The sequence below is a fragment of the Magallana gigas genome, chromosome 4 (genome assembly GCF_963853765.1).
Source record: "Magallana gigas chromosome 4, xbMagGiga1.1, whole genome shotgun sequence".
Classification (NCBI taxonomy): domain Eukaryota; kingdom Metazoa; phylum Mollusca; class Bivalvia; order Ostreida; family Ostreidae; genus Magallana; species Magallana gigas.
Genome location: NC_088856.1, coordinates 3611748 through 3628412, shown reverse-complemented (window position 1 = coordinate 3628412; position 16665 = coordinate 3611748). Strand labels below are relative to the sequence as shown.

Sequence of the window (16665 nt, the reverse complement as noted above, 5' to 3'; positions counted from 1 at the left end):
CTAGGAATCCAAGTTTTGTCTGTCTGTTCGGGCATTTAAAGGACTTTTCCCCACCTATCATAAATGTGATATGATATCCCTGGTCTTATTCGATAATTATTTCAACATACAGTGTACTATAAACCTTCGTACATGGTGGCAACATGCACGCATCTACTTGATACTTGCGTTCACCTAATCACCAACAATATAATTATATGTTCCAGTGCTTGCTTTCTGTAAAACTGTTGGTAGGGGTGTTACCCTCACTGCCTTGCCAAGGAACAGAGCTCATACAACAAGTTACCCACTCTTTGCATGCCACATGGTACCAAATTGACGTTTTTGAAACTTGCGTCCCAGAAACATGATCTGCACGGCTATTACAACTCACAACCCCCCCCCCCCTCCCCCACCCCGTGAAATAACAGCATAATAACCTCTTTTTTGCGATAGTTTTCTCTAACCTTTGGTCTTTTTTGTTCCCAGGATTTCTTTTAAAGCTTTGCATATTTCATTCTAGTCATTATATTAAATTAAAACAGTAGTTATGTTTGTTCGTGAATTACGTTACACTGTTGTAAATTACGTTACACTCTAATATAGACTTATACCTCATTTAAACACCAAACGAATCAATATTCATCACTTTGCTTCCTATATTGGTGCTTTTAGATTATTTTTTTGTACCTAAATACGACCACTCTCGTTTGTGACATCTGGTTTTGATCAAATTTGGCTTATAAATTCTTTATTTTAGTACAGTAAATGGGATTAATACATCGTAATATCTTAGTTCATAAGTCAGTCATACCTAGATATTAAATTTAATCCCCTTAAAAAATTAAAGATGGAGAATTTTGTTTTCAAAAATCGCTTGTGACAACGAAAACTGGTTTTGGGGCACTTTAACTGGCTTTGGATGATTAGTGCTTATATATGTAGTTGAATAGACATTTAGTGCTTATACATGCATGTAAACTTCTTTGATATTAATTTTGTGAGTTGTGTTATCTTATATATATAGTTAATTTTATTGTGATGAAACGAAAATAAACAAACATCACATTCAACTTTGTTTTGTTTATTATAGGGCCATCATATAAACGGCAATATAATAAAATAATATGTTATTAAAGTTTATCTCATACGTGTGGTGTATATTACCCGTGTGATATACCTTTGCTATATCAAACGGGTGATGCTTTATCAAATACTTCCGGTCCGAACTATTTTTGACACAACCCCTCGCTTCAACGCTTCAGTGACCTATTTTCTAAGATTTGCTAGTACTTTCAACATAACTATATCTACTACAAAAATTAATATAAAATTGATTTTGTCAAAGATTTAAATTACAAATATGAAGGAAAACACATAACTGTGTTGCACAGGCGTCGGAACCGGAGGGCTATTGTGAGTGTTTGGGGGGGGGGGGTTAATTAGCCCGTAGCTACGTAGGTTTACAGATTTTAAAGATTCCCTCTATATATTCCTATGTAAAAATTTGACCCCCATTGTGGCCCCACTCTACCCCCAGGGGTCATGATTATCACAACTTTAGTTCTACACTTGCTGAGGATGCTTTTACATAAGTTTCAAATTTTCCTGGCTACTTAGTTTCTGAGAATAAATATTTTTAAAAAATTTACTCTACATATTACTTTAAAAACATTTGACCCCCATTGTGGACTCATTCTATCCTCAGGGTCATGAGTTTAACATTAAGCTTATTAATAATTATACACCGTATCACCAATTCAACCGAAACGGCCCATTACACCTGTCATCATTACAATCACCTCTCATTCTGCATCCTTAGTTTTGCGATAAATGACTTGGTGAGCTTTAAAAAAAAAGACTTCATTTATTTACAAATTTTATTTAATAATTGTAAGAATAATGATTATTATACATGTAGATTAATAGATCAATAATAACTTTTTGAATATAACTGACGTACATTTGATACTTTGGGGTGACAAACTTTGTCTTAAGATGAATATGTAAAAAATATTGAAAGAAGTGTAGAAGATTTAACTAAATTATCGAAATGTATCTGAATAATTTTCTTTTTCAGCATAATTCTAATTCTTGATTTGCACAGTATTACAGGATTTAAAACTAGTAATTTATTTCTATTTTATTAAATGAACTAATACTATAAATGTTATAAATGTTAACTGGCATTGTAATATATTATGTACAACAAGGAGAGGACTATCTAAGTTTTTAGAACTTGTGTCCGATCCTTTTGGCATTATTAGTCAATAAAATATGTTCAACTCATCAATATGAATATAACAATGGCATTATAATCTTGTGACAAAATATGATAAAGACAACTCTCCAAGTTTTCGAGATATTGTGACAGCACTAATTATCACTCGGTATAATTTCTTAATTATTTATACATCAACTTAAGTATGTGCACATGAATAATTATTTTCTCAGTTACATGTACAGTAGCTGGGGTTTTTTTAAAGCATGAAAAATGAATACATTCTTCGGATTATTTATTAACCTTTCCAAATGAAAATGAGGAAATATCTAATTTTTTTTTTTTTTTTTTTTAAGTATTAACATTGACATCGTGTATCTACATGTACACATGACTTAAGTTAAAGCGTAAAATATTTGAAACGTATAATTCTAAGTAAAAAAATATAATTTTAAACAATTTATCAAAACATGACAGCTTATTAAAAACTTGTTTTTATTGGTGTGCGTGTGGACAGGGAGGGGTGCAAATTAACATAAACATGTTTTATTTGCTACATAGGTATCCATGATATCCATAAAATATATTATTAAACTTTGGCTATCTATTTAAAAAAAATATATTAAAATTGTCATGTGAACAACAAAAGTCACATAATTCCCAGTCTCCCCTAATGTATAAACACACTTGGTCCTCTTGTTGTAAGAATGAATCAGAATGTATTTGACAAAGCCGATATAAGTACAAATAATGAAGAATAAGCCCAGCATATTGAAATGTTTACATTGTAAGATGAAATATATAGGTAATAAAAGTATATGTTAAATAACATGAGAATACTCTAGACAACTGCTCAAATACATAAACAAAATAAAACGTACTTTTGAAAGATTGTTAATGAGATAAATCTACATGTATGTCTAATAAGGTTAAAGAATCTTTAAAGACAAGCACATATTAGTTTGACAGAAAACATTACAAACAATTTTATATAAATGTAAATACAAATATCAAAAAGTTAAGAATCAAATAATCTGAATATAGATCATCTGCCAACAAGACAAGATTAATTTTACGCAACATAGAAAAACTTAAACTTTGATTTTTATTTTATATATATATATATATATATATATATATATATATATATATATATATATATATATATATATATATATATATATATCTTATCTTTTATATATACATGATCTTTTGGGAATCGGCCTACATAAAAAGTAAACTATCTGGCAAAACATTGGTTATATAAAATTTCTGCTCAATCATCTGGCTTACATAAAAAGCGTTGCTCTTCTGTGGTATCAGAATAAAAGAACTTGACACTAGCAATTTCACCTGTTCTCTCGTTTACACCCTCAACTTTTATTTCGGTTCCTCCAAAAATGAAACGGACACGCACCTTACGATCAAGCTCTTCACTTGTGTCTGGAATATCCACATTTATATATCCCAAAGGCCTGCATTCCGGGTCATCTATATACTTGGGGTTTTCGAGGGAAGATGTATACACACGGAATCGAATGGTTTTTTGGGTTTTAAGCAGAGGAAGGTAGGCCATTTCATACTGGGCTTTATCAACTTCTAGGTTTGCACCCTTTGTGACATGTTTACTAAAGACACCTCTTTCATACCTTACCCCGTCGATTATTTCTATACGTTTTTTATCTAAAACTGTTTCTTCATCCTTTATTGGTAAGGATGTTTCGACACCGTAGGTAAATTTTGCGACCCGGGAAATAATTGACGAAGGCTTGAGACCAAACAAAACTGCACCTTTCAATACAGCCAAAGATGCCTCATTCGGAACAACAATGTGTTTATTCGAAAAAGCTTTTGTCATTGTTTCTTGCAGAAACAGAGATTCAGAAAAACCCCCAACCATTAAGATAATATCAATATTGTGTTCTTTTAGTAGATTTCCCACATGCTCTTTAATTTTGTCACACACTTCAGAATACAACGTGTTAATCAACCACCCATCAAACTTCAGTTTTTCTCCCTTACATTCTAACCCTTTAGAAAATTTTGACCTCGATATGTCACATTTATTTTGTAAATAAGGGGGAATTGTTAAGGATATTTTGGGAGTTGTAGTGCTTATGTCACGTTTTTGCTTTTCTAAATCTTTAACCAAGTCAATGTAACCAGCAAGATCGTCCCTTTTGAATTCTTCAAACTCATCTTTCCCAAAACATTCTTCAAAGATTTTGAAGAACTCATCATCGAGATACGTTCCACCCCAGGCTCCACCAGTGGCTTTGTGTAATTCTTTAATACGATCATCGGGTAACACTTCATGAATAGTAATATCGACTGTTCCACCTTTAAAGAAATAAAAATCAAATACTTAAATGTCTCTTTTAGCGATTGGCTAACATGCAGTATCGCGTTATAATGAGTTAATCCCTCGTTATAAGGAATAATTATCTCGTTATAACAATATAAGTATCTTCCTATGATGAGTTAGTTACCTCATTATAACGAGTTAGTTAGCAATTGGCGTATATGCTTAACTACGAAATCCAAATAGGCTCATTTTTAAAAATGTTTAAAAAAATATCTAAATTGTTTTAACGATGTAGTATCGCATTATAATGATTTAATACCTTGCTATAAGAAATAATCAATTGGTATCTCGTACTAACAATATGATTATCTCCTTATGATGAGTTAATTAACCCATCAAAACGAGCTTGTTTTCTTTTTATAACGAGATATATATATATCTTTATAACTTATTATCCAAAAAAGATCGCCTCATAGCAAGTTAGTATCTCGTTATACGGGATACATGTAGTTCTCTTGTTAAAAATGAAATAATATTCTCGTTATTGCTGGGTTATTTTCTCGATATAACAAAGTAGTTAACTCAAATCAACATCTTGTTAAAACAAGTTAATTTTATCGTTATTTCGAGATAATTTCCTATTTTTAATATGATATGTTGTCTATATTGTTTATCATTTTACTATATTAAATCTTCCTCTATCTTAATCAATTTACAGTTCCTCTTGTATACAAAAGTATTTTATAAATGAATATATTATAGTAAAAATCGATTTGAAAAAAAAAACAACTTTAAAGGCCCACGGGCCACATTGCTCACATGAGAAACAAAAGGTATGAAAAAATCAGATCCATAAAGTCATAATACAAAATATCTTGACAATGTGGTATAATACATGGAGATCCTGTACTAAAAAATCTGTATCCCCCTGGATATTCTTATATTTATAATCAAAACCCTTTCCTAACAGGATGATTGTATAGTCATATAACATTTAGCATTGCAGTTCTCAAAAAGACCCTTAACAATTGTTTATATACAGGATATAGACCTACATCAAAGTCCGAACCCCTTGTGAGGCTTCATAATCGTCCAGGGGCAAAAGTTTAAACAATTTTAAAGAATCAGCAATATTTAAAAATGCTTGCATTAAAGTAAAAGCATAATAACATTTTAGTTTTAGTGAATAATTAAAATGTTTGCCTTTGTACAACTGGATCCCAAATGTGGCCCCACTCTACTACTAAAGATTTTGATTTGAACAAATTTGAATCTACACTATCTGAAGTTGTTTTCACTAAAGTTACAGCTTTTCTAGCAAATTTTTTTAAGGAAAATTTTTAAAGATATTTCTCTATATAGTCCTATCTTAAAATTGCCCCCCCCCCCTCATTTGTGACACCATCCTATCCCCAGGGAATCATAATTTGAAGAAACTTAAGTTTTCACTACCTGAGAATGCTTCCACATAAGTTTCAACTTTCCTTGCTAAATGGTTCTTGAGAAGAAGATTTTTAAAGATTTACTCTATATATTCCTATGTAAAACTTTGATCCCCCATTATGGCCCCATCCAACCCCTGAGGGTCATTATTTTCACAACTTTAAATCTACACTACCTGAGGATGCTTCTACACAAGCTTTACTGTCCAAATGGTTTTTGAAAAGATTTTTAAAAATTTACTTTTATATTCCAATGTAAAAATTCAACCGCCCATTGTGGCCCTACGCTACCCCCGGGTTAAATGTACACTACTTGAGGATGCTGCCAAGCAAGTTTCAGCTTTCCTGTTCCAATGGTTTTTGAGAAGAAGACTTTTGAAAAAAAAAATTGAAATTTTCTGATAATTCTTAATTATCCCCCCTTGTAAAAGGGCCTGGTTACTAATTTTCACAACTTTGAATCTGTTTAGCCTAAGGAGGCTTTGTGCCAAGTTTGCATGAAATCATCATAAAGGTTCTTGAGAAGATGTTGAAAATATGAAAAGTTTACAGACAGACAGACAGACAGACGGACGACAGACAAAATGTTATCAGAACAGGTCACCTGAGCGATTAAGTTCAGGTGAGTTAAAAAAGGAAATTAACGTTTGTGTTGGTTTATATGTAATCCATACCTCCTGCATCCAAAATAAGGTATTGATTACCAGGACTGAAGATTTGAAATTCAGCTTTCGGTTCCTTAAGTTTTACCAATTGTATTTTCTTGCAATACATAGATGCTGCTTCCGGTTCCAATGCTATGGTCAAATTATCGTTTATTCCTGCCTTTATTAGATGAAGCATAAAGGCACAACCATTAGCCAAATTAGTTAAACATGCATGATCAACAAAAACATGTATTTAAAACACAACAAGGTGTGATATTCTAACTTAATCATTAATTAATCATTTTAAATAAGTTCAAAAAGCTATTTTATTTGATAGGTTAGTTTCCATGGCAGTGAATATTCTATGAAATTTAATTAACATGAATATTACCTGCATAATGGTTCACCATCTTATATTCATTGCTACTTATGTCATGTTACTTTTTTCACATTCAAGCATTATTCCCTAATATATTTTTTTCTAAAGAAGTAAGTACTTAGCATGTCTAAATATATTGAATATTGAAACTAATCCATAACTAGTTAATGAAATGCAACGTACTTAGCATGTCTAAATACTTGTATATTGAATGTTGAAATTAATCAATAAGATATTAATGAAATCAATAACCCATAACTATGAAATACCTTTTGGCAATTTAAATACTTATAACGTGAGTGTTCTTGTTAACAATATCCATGTGTACCTGTTTTGCAGCATCTCTCATGAACTGTTTTGCGCTGTCATCCCAAATTGCTGGAACTGTCAATACCCAGTTAATTTCTTCCTTCAATTCTTCACCATTGTTTTCCTCTTTGAGTTTATTCAAAAGATGGTCATGCATGTACTTTATTGCTTTAGAAAAAACATACATGGCAGGCAACTCTTTTCCACTGATGTCACGTATCATGGATTTATTTGTCAACATCTGAAAGAAAATACGTACATGTAAAAAGAGAAAATTGTATGCCTGGACTCTACTTATCTTAACATTTATTAGAAAGTTTTCCTTTTAAATTGTTCAGTACCGTTTGTTTCGTATCACCACTTTTATTATAAAGCTGCATTTTGAATCTCTCGAAAAAATAATGATCGTGATGTTTGCCATCGTCTGATAGCTCTTTGAATTTTTGTTCTGCTTCATATCCAAACGCAATAAGTGTTTTATTTTCATCAAACAAAGCACTTGTTGGAGTTTTGTGTGATAACAGACTTTGACTCCATTTGTGAGCTTTGATTTGGAGTGGGTCATTTTCGAAATCTCCTCGGGATGAAAAAGCGTGCCCCGAGTAAGCCGTTCCAAAGTCAATAGCTGCTACCAGCTTGGAACATCGGGGTTTTTTCGCGTTGCTTCCATCACATGGTCTATCTTTTGGTAGATCCTGAGGTTCACTTTCGTTTTGATCTGAAAAAAAACAGGTAAAACATTTTGTTTTGTACCATGAGAACCTAAAAAAATCAATTCAAATCAAGCTTATCAATTTCATTAACTTAACTGATATAAAGCGATATTTTTTCATAAAATAACTCATTTGACATTTTTAAAAATGTAATTGCTGAATATTCAAGTAAATGTATGTTTATTATATACATTCATGTTAGCTCGAGCATTCAAATCAAGCATCCTGATTGGTCAGTGAGAGCAATTCCGAATGATTGCAGATGGTTGGTAAATTTACTGAATTCACTTTTCATCCGATGCTTAAAGAATGAAGAACTTGTTTTAATTTCACAGAAGTGTTTCTCTTTTCCATTAGGTAAGCTTAAACAAGATTTTAGATACAATTAAGAACATTGATTAACTATATTTTTCTTTTTTATTATGCGGAACTATGAATTTGTCATTTATTATCCAGAATTTAGGTTTTCATGTTCTGTATGGGATATTTCGCGTCATTGTTTATTATGCCATGATACTTGCATGATTTTGATTTCGTTTAAATTTGTTGTTTTTGTTATTGAACTTTTATGCACAGTTTATAAAATTTGAATTTGCCGCGTAATTATTGTAAACCCATAGTAAGTTCTTCAGTGTGAGAAGGTGACTTTTAGAGTTGGTAGAAATTTGTCGGCTAAGTAATATTTGTAAATTATTTCCTCTATTTTTATTTAATGACAACAGTTAACCTTTTGTTGTCTAGTTTTCCTACATTTTATAAGCGTAATGCATTTACATACTTAAGCGGAATTATCGATCCTTAGATTATAAGGTAGCAAGGGACAGTTTTGGATAAAGTACCCGAATTGCCGACTTGAATGCTTATGAGTGTTGCTAAAATTCATGAAATTATTTTAATGATTATCATTAGTTAGAGGGATGTCTTTTGTTGAACATAATATGCAATATATAGGCCCCATATGTTAGGTACATGAGAATCAGAGGTAAAATGCGAAAGTTTTCCATTATCATAATGATTTCTTATTATACGTGTAATGTGTTATGTGAAATGATATCTATGATATTTCCATTTTTATTGCAGTAAACAGAAAGTAATAGAAATTATAACTGATAGTTAAATTAACTAACGGAGGAGGGTATATTTAAGAAAATAAAAATCAGTTCGTTATAACAAGATAATGACATATTTTACCGCGCTTTATAATTCTGATCACAACGAGTTACATGTACTTCCTTATTACGAGTTAAAACACATTAAAATGTTTTTTTAAATACAATCACTATAAAACGAAATTTAGTTTATTGGCGATAAAGAGTAGACTATATATTGTTCATGAATTATACTCGCATTGACGTTCATGATTTCCCCCTACTACTAACTACTGAGCATGAAAGTGTAGCACCTAGATTGTTATGAAAAGCTTACTCCATCGTTAGGAATTATTACATGAACGATCAATCTATCAAATCTTAAACTCTAAAATATTTTTTTTTGCAGTCAAAATAATTTTTCTGTTTTACTTAAAAAATACACATAACTTCAAATTATTTAATAATTCAAACCCGATATTAGTCTCTGTTTTAAGAAAAAAAATATTTCAAAAAACAGTTTGATATATGATTATAAAAAAGCGATGCATGAATATACTATGTAAGTATAATAATTCATATTGCTCTTCATATATTTACAATGCTCTCACCTTCCGATTGTTGAATTTCAAGTTTGTACCTCTCGGCGTCATCCTTAGTGAATTTCATATCTTTTATCGCACTTATGGCACCTCGATATACAACATCACCAGTCAACTTCTTCTCCATTTCAATAATAGAATGCTCAAGTTCCTCCCAATACTGTTGAAAATCCGTGTCACTCACTTTACCGTGTGTATTGTGGGCTGATATGCTATTCCTTATGTGTCGTACTCTTTCAATAAAAGCTGATTCGCTGTTATCGCCTTTTTGTGGAGGTTTTCCCCAACCAGTCTTAGGAGGAGGAAGTTTGGTGCAAATGTTCCGTAAGAGAATGTAAAGAACGGATATATCCAAGTCTTGTGCTTCTATTGATTTGCATCCAGCTTTCAGATATATTTGTTTTTTTTGTTGAGTATTCATTTTTTGTTCAAGTGATGTTCTGTTTATATCGAGCTCATTTCTTAGGTTGACCGGTTTAATGTGATTACTTAGTATGTGCCTCAGTAACGAACTACAAATCGTTGTAATTAAACGGCAAAGACGAATGTAATTTTCCGATAACTTATCGAGGTTAAAAAATGGAGTATCAGACGGCCCAGCTTTGTCACCCATGATTTAAGATCTGTATTATACTAAAAAAAAAAAGCAAACGTTTTTTTAATTTTATAACTTGTAATTTAACTTAATATACTTATGTATTATTTAATACTTATTTAAATGCTTTCCATTGTTCAGATTTATTGTATCTTTCCTTTATAATTTAGCGCATTTCTATGAATTGTATGGAAGTAGATCTAGTATTTGAAAAACTTACTGCTAAAATATGAGGGAGAAGCTAATGTTTAGAGGTTCTCAATCACACGATGAACGAATAGACTGGACTCATGATATAAGTAACTTGATCTAAAAAAAAAATCACATTCAGTAAAGGGGACTCCCTCTTCACCTGAAAGATACATTATGATATACAAATTGAGATCTGCTTCCAGCTACTATCCTTAATAACTAATAGTGTGGTTTTCTTTAAATTGTGCTGACCATTTAAAACTTGAAGTATCAATGTACTTTCGGTTTGTTATACTTGTTATATGCATGCGTCGACAATTTCAAAACAATTTCAATCTTTTTTTTTCAGATCCTAATGATACATAACTCTTACCGTTATCGGCACTGCGGTGCAGATATTTTTGACGTTATTTGACGTAATGTCAACCACCGATAAAGAATTTGAATAAAGTATATCTGAGGTATTTGCCTCTTTTCATCGACTTCCTGTTGCTTTTATTCTTTTAAAGGCATCATGGGAAAATAAAATGAATTCCTGGGACGGATCTAAACACTTTGTGAGATATTAATTTTCGGATATATTTACATCAACAAATTTTAGACATTATTATAATAGATGTATTATTAAAAACAACTATGAAAAAATAAGATATAGTCTTGTAAAAATATCTATACTATATAATCTGCACCGCGGTGCAGATAACAGGAGTTAATATAGAGAGACGAAACTCAATTCATCATACTAAATACGCCCCCGAAAGGTAAGTATTACAGAGAGAGAGAGAGAGAGAGAGAGAGAGAGAGAGAGAGAGAATTTTGAAAACTAAGTAAGCGGTTTTTAGCTCACCTGAGCTGAAATCTCAAGTGAGCTATTCTGCATGATCACATTTTGTCCGTCGTCCGTTTGTCTGTCCGTCTATCTGTCCGTCCGTCAGTCCGTCTGTCCCACTTCAGTTTTCCACACTTTTTTTCTTTATGCATTTGAGGAATAATATGAAACTTGCTGAACAGCTTCAAAATGTCAAACTACAGATCAAGTTTACACTTTTGTAGCGTCTGATTGACAAATTTTCGAGAAAATTGATTTTTTATATTCCAATTTTTTAATGTTCGGGTTCGTTATCGGGTTCGGTGTGTACCTGAATAAACGAGGTCAGTATGTAGTCAGTAATAATATCGTGCGTTACTTGTACCATTCCTTTTCCTGTACCATTCCTTTTATCATTTCTAACAAACAAATAAATTCTATAAAATAGTGTCAAGCATTGTGTTGTAAATTTAATCGGCAGGGTTTTTTTGTAGTATTATTACAATCGGGTTCGTTGTCGGGTTGGGCTGTTTAACTGTTTCGTTTGATTCGGGGTACAGAAGACGGTAAGAAATGATATTGTTCAAACAGTGCATTGTTTTCACAAATTTTTACCAGCGAATACAGAATAGACTTGGCGAAATTACAGGAGATGAAATAAAGAGTATTATTTTACCTATTTCCTATTTAATTTCTATATCAACTATATGGTTTTAATTTCCTCTGTTCTTTTATCTCTGATTAAAGCATGACATCTCGTTTACAATAGCTCTGAAATAGTTGTGTGCTTGGAACCTTTCATAGAATAATACAAACCGGTAGGGGACGTGTATTGCTTATGCAATACTCTCAGAATGCTTGTTAGTCCCCTACCGGTTTCACCGCAAGTTTAAACGCAAGTAGTTCCATTCTAAAAATGTATGTATTATTTAAAAAATTCCTAGGGGTACTAAATGGTCGAATTTGGTTCCTTTAATGGCATGGATGGAAAGAAGAAGGTTTGAAAAAAATCCAGACAGGAAAATTTTTAGAAAAATTATCTTTACAGGCGCAATAGAAAGGGTGTAAAGTCTAAGAGGCCAATGTTTACACAAATTCCAAAGTGAAAGTGAATTTTTCATGGTAGGGGTTATTTTAGGGGCCATATCTTAGTCCCCTCTCGATTGATTTTCCTGTAGTTTGGATATGCTGTTGGACTAGTGTCATTCTATAGGTATGCTGTATTTGAACTCATTGAGCCGGTGGAATTTTTTATATGATTTATTTTTGTATAAAGGAATAAGAGGGGAAAATAATTGTGGTCTGTGTCCTATCAGGTCAAAGGTCAAAATCCACGTTTATCAACTTAAGTCTAATTTTTCGTTATTTTTCAAACAATTAGGATGAATAATGACATTTTGTGGGGTTCTTTTTCAATTTTGGCAGATAATATGAAAAAATAACGGTAAAAATTGTGTGAAATGGATTTGAACGGGGTGTGAACAGCATGGTGTCATCAATGAGTCAAACAGGGGACGTAAGTACTTGCAAAATGTCTAAAAACACTTTCTAATGTTAACTTTACCTATCACCCAAATCATAAAAGAATTGGTCGATTTGTCATTAAGTTATAAAGCCTTAAATATACCCCCCCTCTCTCTCTCTCTCTCTCTCATATTAATCATATTACATGTAAAAGTATATATCTATTTCCTTTAATATTATTTTGATTAAATCATAAGGAGGAAAGTAGGGCTTATGTTACTTTATGATTCCTTTGAATGATGACATATTTCATTGCCTAGCAGATTGCATGACAGGACATACAAGCTGGTAAAGGGGCACCTGCTACCCCCCCCCCCCCCCCCCCCCCCCCCAGTTAACACCATTTTGACAGAGAAAAAATGAAGAAAACAACAAATGGTAAGTTGATTTTATTCATTTATTCATATTTTTCTTACAATTTAACAATTGAAATCTGATGGTGAGTAGGCATCACAACATTTTCCTCAGTACTTTAGAATACTAGTATGTACACCTTCGTGTATAGATATTTATATGAGACATATACATTTTACTGGTTAGAAATAGTCATTTTAGCATCTAAATTATCAATGCCTTGCAAACTTTTATTTAAATTACTGCTTTAAAGTCTTATTATGTCAGTTTTTTCCCCTCTTTGTGTCCTAGAAATGTAACTACCAACAAATGTAGCATATGTATGAGTTTGGTTGCTGGCATTGAACAGTGATTGCCCAAGATATAAGAGGTCTGCTAGAAGCTTTACTATTTGTATTATTGTAGTAATATCTTTTTGGCACTCTCATCATTAATTTGAGTCTTGGTCATCATAGTTCATGGTAACATACCAGACATTTTCACCTCTAAATGCACAATGTATGTAGAAACCCATGACTTTGAATGGTGAATCCTCGCTACAAAAGGTATGATCTCCTCAAGATTAATCACACCAGATGATGCTGAAAGAAGGTGATGGACTTGTAATTTCTAAAATAGTTTCTCGTTAATGTTTGTAAAAAATCCCTACTTTGGATTTTAATGTGTAGAGTTATCTCCCTTTGTTTTAAGAGTACAGTTTTCATGAACCAAGGCTCCTTATGACTTAGGGTACATTTAAGTAATTTATTCAGTGTATATGTAATGAATGGACAAATAGAATTCATTCTAAATTCTTCTAAATTGTTAGTTTTGTTTCAAAAGGCATTTTATGCCTATCCATATCAGCCCTGTGTACTCTGAGTTAATCTACTTTGGTCAGCAAGTGCCATTTCCTGAAAATGTGTGAATGGTTCTATGTGATTATCTGCTTAATGTAAATGGATTAGCCACTGTATATTTATCAAAATACCTGATTTCTATAGCAAACTTAATGCAGAATTTTTTAAAAATATTTTTTCAAGCTCATAGCATGTGATTAAATGTTTCATTTTTGGCATTTTCTGAAAAATTTAGCCATATTTGGGGTATTTTTTTCAAAAATTTCCAAAAAATAGTTCCAGGTGTAAAAGAATTAAATCATCATTAGCATCATCATGTAGACATGTTAGGTTAATGAATGTAATAGATTAATGAAACTTTTGACAAGTACTTAGTAATTAATGTTAAATGTAGCTCTTGAAATTTGAATATTGTGTTTAACGTGCTAGATTTTGCATGTTATTTCAGCCTTCCTGGACCAGATTTCAAAGGCCTATAACTCTGATGCAGAATACACAATTCCCGCCAAATTTCACAGGGAGGTATATTATGGGTATAAGTGTCTACCTACCAAGTTTCATCAAAATCAAAGAAGAATTGTGCAATTATTAGGTCACATACCACTATTTTTACCCCGTGCTCATTAACCATGCAAGTAGTTCCATTCTAAAAATGTATGTATTATTTAAAAAATTCCTAGGGGTACTAAATGGTCGAATTTGGTTCCTTTAATGGCATGGATGGAAAGAAGAAGGTTTGAAAAAAAATACAGACAGGAACAATTTTAAGAAAATTATCTTTACAGGCGCAATAGAAAGGGTGTAAAGAGGCCAATGTTTACACAAATTCCAAAGTGAAAGTGAATTTTTCATGGTAGGGGTTATTTTAGGGGCCATATCTCAGTCCCCTCTCGATTGATTTTCCTGTAGTTTGGATATGCTGTTGGACTAGTGTCATTCTATAGGTATGCTGTATTTGAACTCATTTGAGCGGGTGGAATTTTTTATATGATTTATTTTTGTATAAAGGAATAAGAGGGGAAAATAATTGTGGTCTGTGTCCTTTTGCGCAGGCCAAGTCTTGCCTACCCATTTTACCGGATGCCGAACCCGAAGCTATTAAACTGATTGAAACACGCCTTTCCTTTATTATTATTTTCGTAATAACTCAGATTTGAAACAGAATTAGCACTAAATTTTTGCAATTTCAATTTTCCTTCCAATAAGGATAATTTATGCTAAACTACGTTGAATTGGAATCAGTAGTTCTTGAGAAGAAGATTTTTAAAAATGCACCCCCCTTTTTCTACAGTTTCAAGGTTTTCTCTGCTTTGAATACAGATCGGACTTTTATTTCTGCAATTTATTTTCGACTTCCCGTAAGGATGCTTTGTGCCAAATTTAATTGAAATTGGATAAGCAGTTTTAGAGAAGAAGTTCAAAATGTAAAAAGTTTACAGACAGACAGACGGACAGACGGACGGACGGACGGACTGACGGACGCAGAGGAAAGCTATAGTCCCCTCCGGTGAAACCGGTAGGGGACTAATAACAGTCATTTAATTATAATGGAGAAGACAAATAAAGAAGATGGGTGGATAAGGCGTTTAAAATGCCCATACGCGGTCGGACAGGCTACTAAAAAATTAAAGTATCAACAAATCTGATGGGTTTTTTTAAATCATTTAAAACAATATTACATATTTAACGAATCATTGATTTGTAACCTGTAGGTATGTTCAATACTTGGAATATGTTGACTCAAACAGGCGTATACGTATCAAAACCTGCAAATATTGTCCTTTTTTAGAACTTCAAGGCATTTTCTTTTATAGAGTGGGTCTGTGCTCCATATTTTTCTCATAGTCTAATTAAGGTCTAATGGAAAACAAACCTATTTCAATCAACAAAAACGTGGAGAGATGACCCACTATACATTAAAAATATCATTTTGTATCCCAACAACTGAACGTTTTGAAAAAATAATACAAGTCCGGTAATTCGTGACCTTAGTCACACATAATTAAAAGCCGCCTCTGTTGTGTCTGAAATGGCTCAGTGTTTAGAGTACCTGACATAAGCTAACCTTACATATCTAGGGTTTTTAGCTCACCGGAGCTGAAAGCTCAAGTGAGCTATTCTGATCACTTTTTGTCCGTCGTCCGTCCGTCCGTCCGTCTGTCCGTCCGTCCGTCTGTCCGTCTGTCTGTCCGTCTGTAAACTTTTTTACATTTTGAACTTCTTCTCTAAAACCGCTTATCCAATTTCAACCAAATTTGGCACAAAGCATCCTTATGGGAGGGCGAATATAAATTGCAGAAATAAAAGTCAGATCTGTATTCAAAGCGGAGAAAACCTTGAAACTGTAAAAAAAGGGGGGTGCATTTTAAAAAATCTTCTTCTCAAGAACTACTGATTCAAATTCAACGTTGTTTAGCATAAATTATCCTTATGGGAAGGAAAATATAAATTGCAAAAATTAAGGTCTAATTATGTTTCAAATCTGAGTTATTACGAAAATAATAATAAAGGAAAGGCGTGTTTCAATCAGTTTAATAGCTTCGGATTCGGCATTCGGTAAAATGGGTAGACAAGACTTGGCCTGGGCAAAACAAAAGATTGGCAGTTATTAATCTGCCAATCTCATTAAAATTTCAGGATATTTGATGGACCAGTATATTTGTATTTG

The 16665-nt window shown here is 32.4% G+C and overlaps 1 protein-coding gene across 3 annotated transcripts; it reads right to left on the bottom strand.

The window, feature by feature from the left end:
• Positions 1 to 3394: 3394 nt before the first annotated feature.
• LOC105332831 (heat shock 70 kDa protein 12A) lies at positions 3395 to 10984 on the bottom strand. Of its 3 annotated transcripts, none has more exons than XM_066080956.1 (7): positions 10846 to 10977; positions 10501 to 10632; positions 9695 to 10318; positions 7624 to 8000; positions 7302 to 7523; positions 6622 to 6772; positions 3395 to 4540 (listed from the first exon to the last, which is right to left on the bottom strand). In XM_066080956.1, the coding sequence occupies exons 3-7, from the start codon at positions 10296 to 10298 to the stop codon at positions 3477 to 3479; spliced, it is 2418 nt and encodes an 805-aa protein (XP_065937028.1). In that variant the 5' UTR covers positions 10299 to 10318; positions 10501 to 10632; positions 10846 to 10977; the 3' UTR covers positions 3395 to 3476. The 3 variants fall into 3 exon arrangements, with proteins under 3 accessions (XP_065937028.1, XP_065937030.1, XP_065937029.1); XM_066080958.1 differs by having other exon boundaries at positions 10501 to 10589; XM_066080957.1 differs by lacking the exon at positions 10501 to 10632 and having other exon boundaries at positions 10846 to 10984.
• Between the last annotated feature and the right edge of the window lie 5681 nt (positions 10985 to 16665).

Coding starts and splice junctions, on each gene's coding strand:
- LOC105332831 (XM_066080957.1), bottom strand. CDS start 10,298: ATGGGTGACAAAGCTGGGCCGTCTGATACTCCATTTTTTAACCTCGAT. Junction 8,001..9,694: donor TGAAATTCAACAATCGGAAG/GTGAGAGCATTG, acceptor GTTTTTTTTCAG/ATCAAAACGAAAGTGAACCT. Junction 7,524..7,623: donor GTGGTGATACGAAACAAACG/GTACTGAACAAT, acceptor ATTTTCTTTCAG/ATGTTGACAAATAAATCCAT.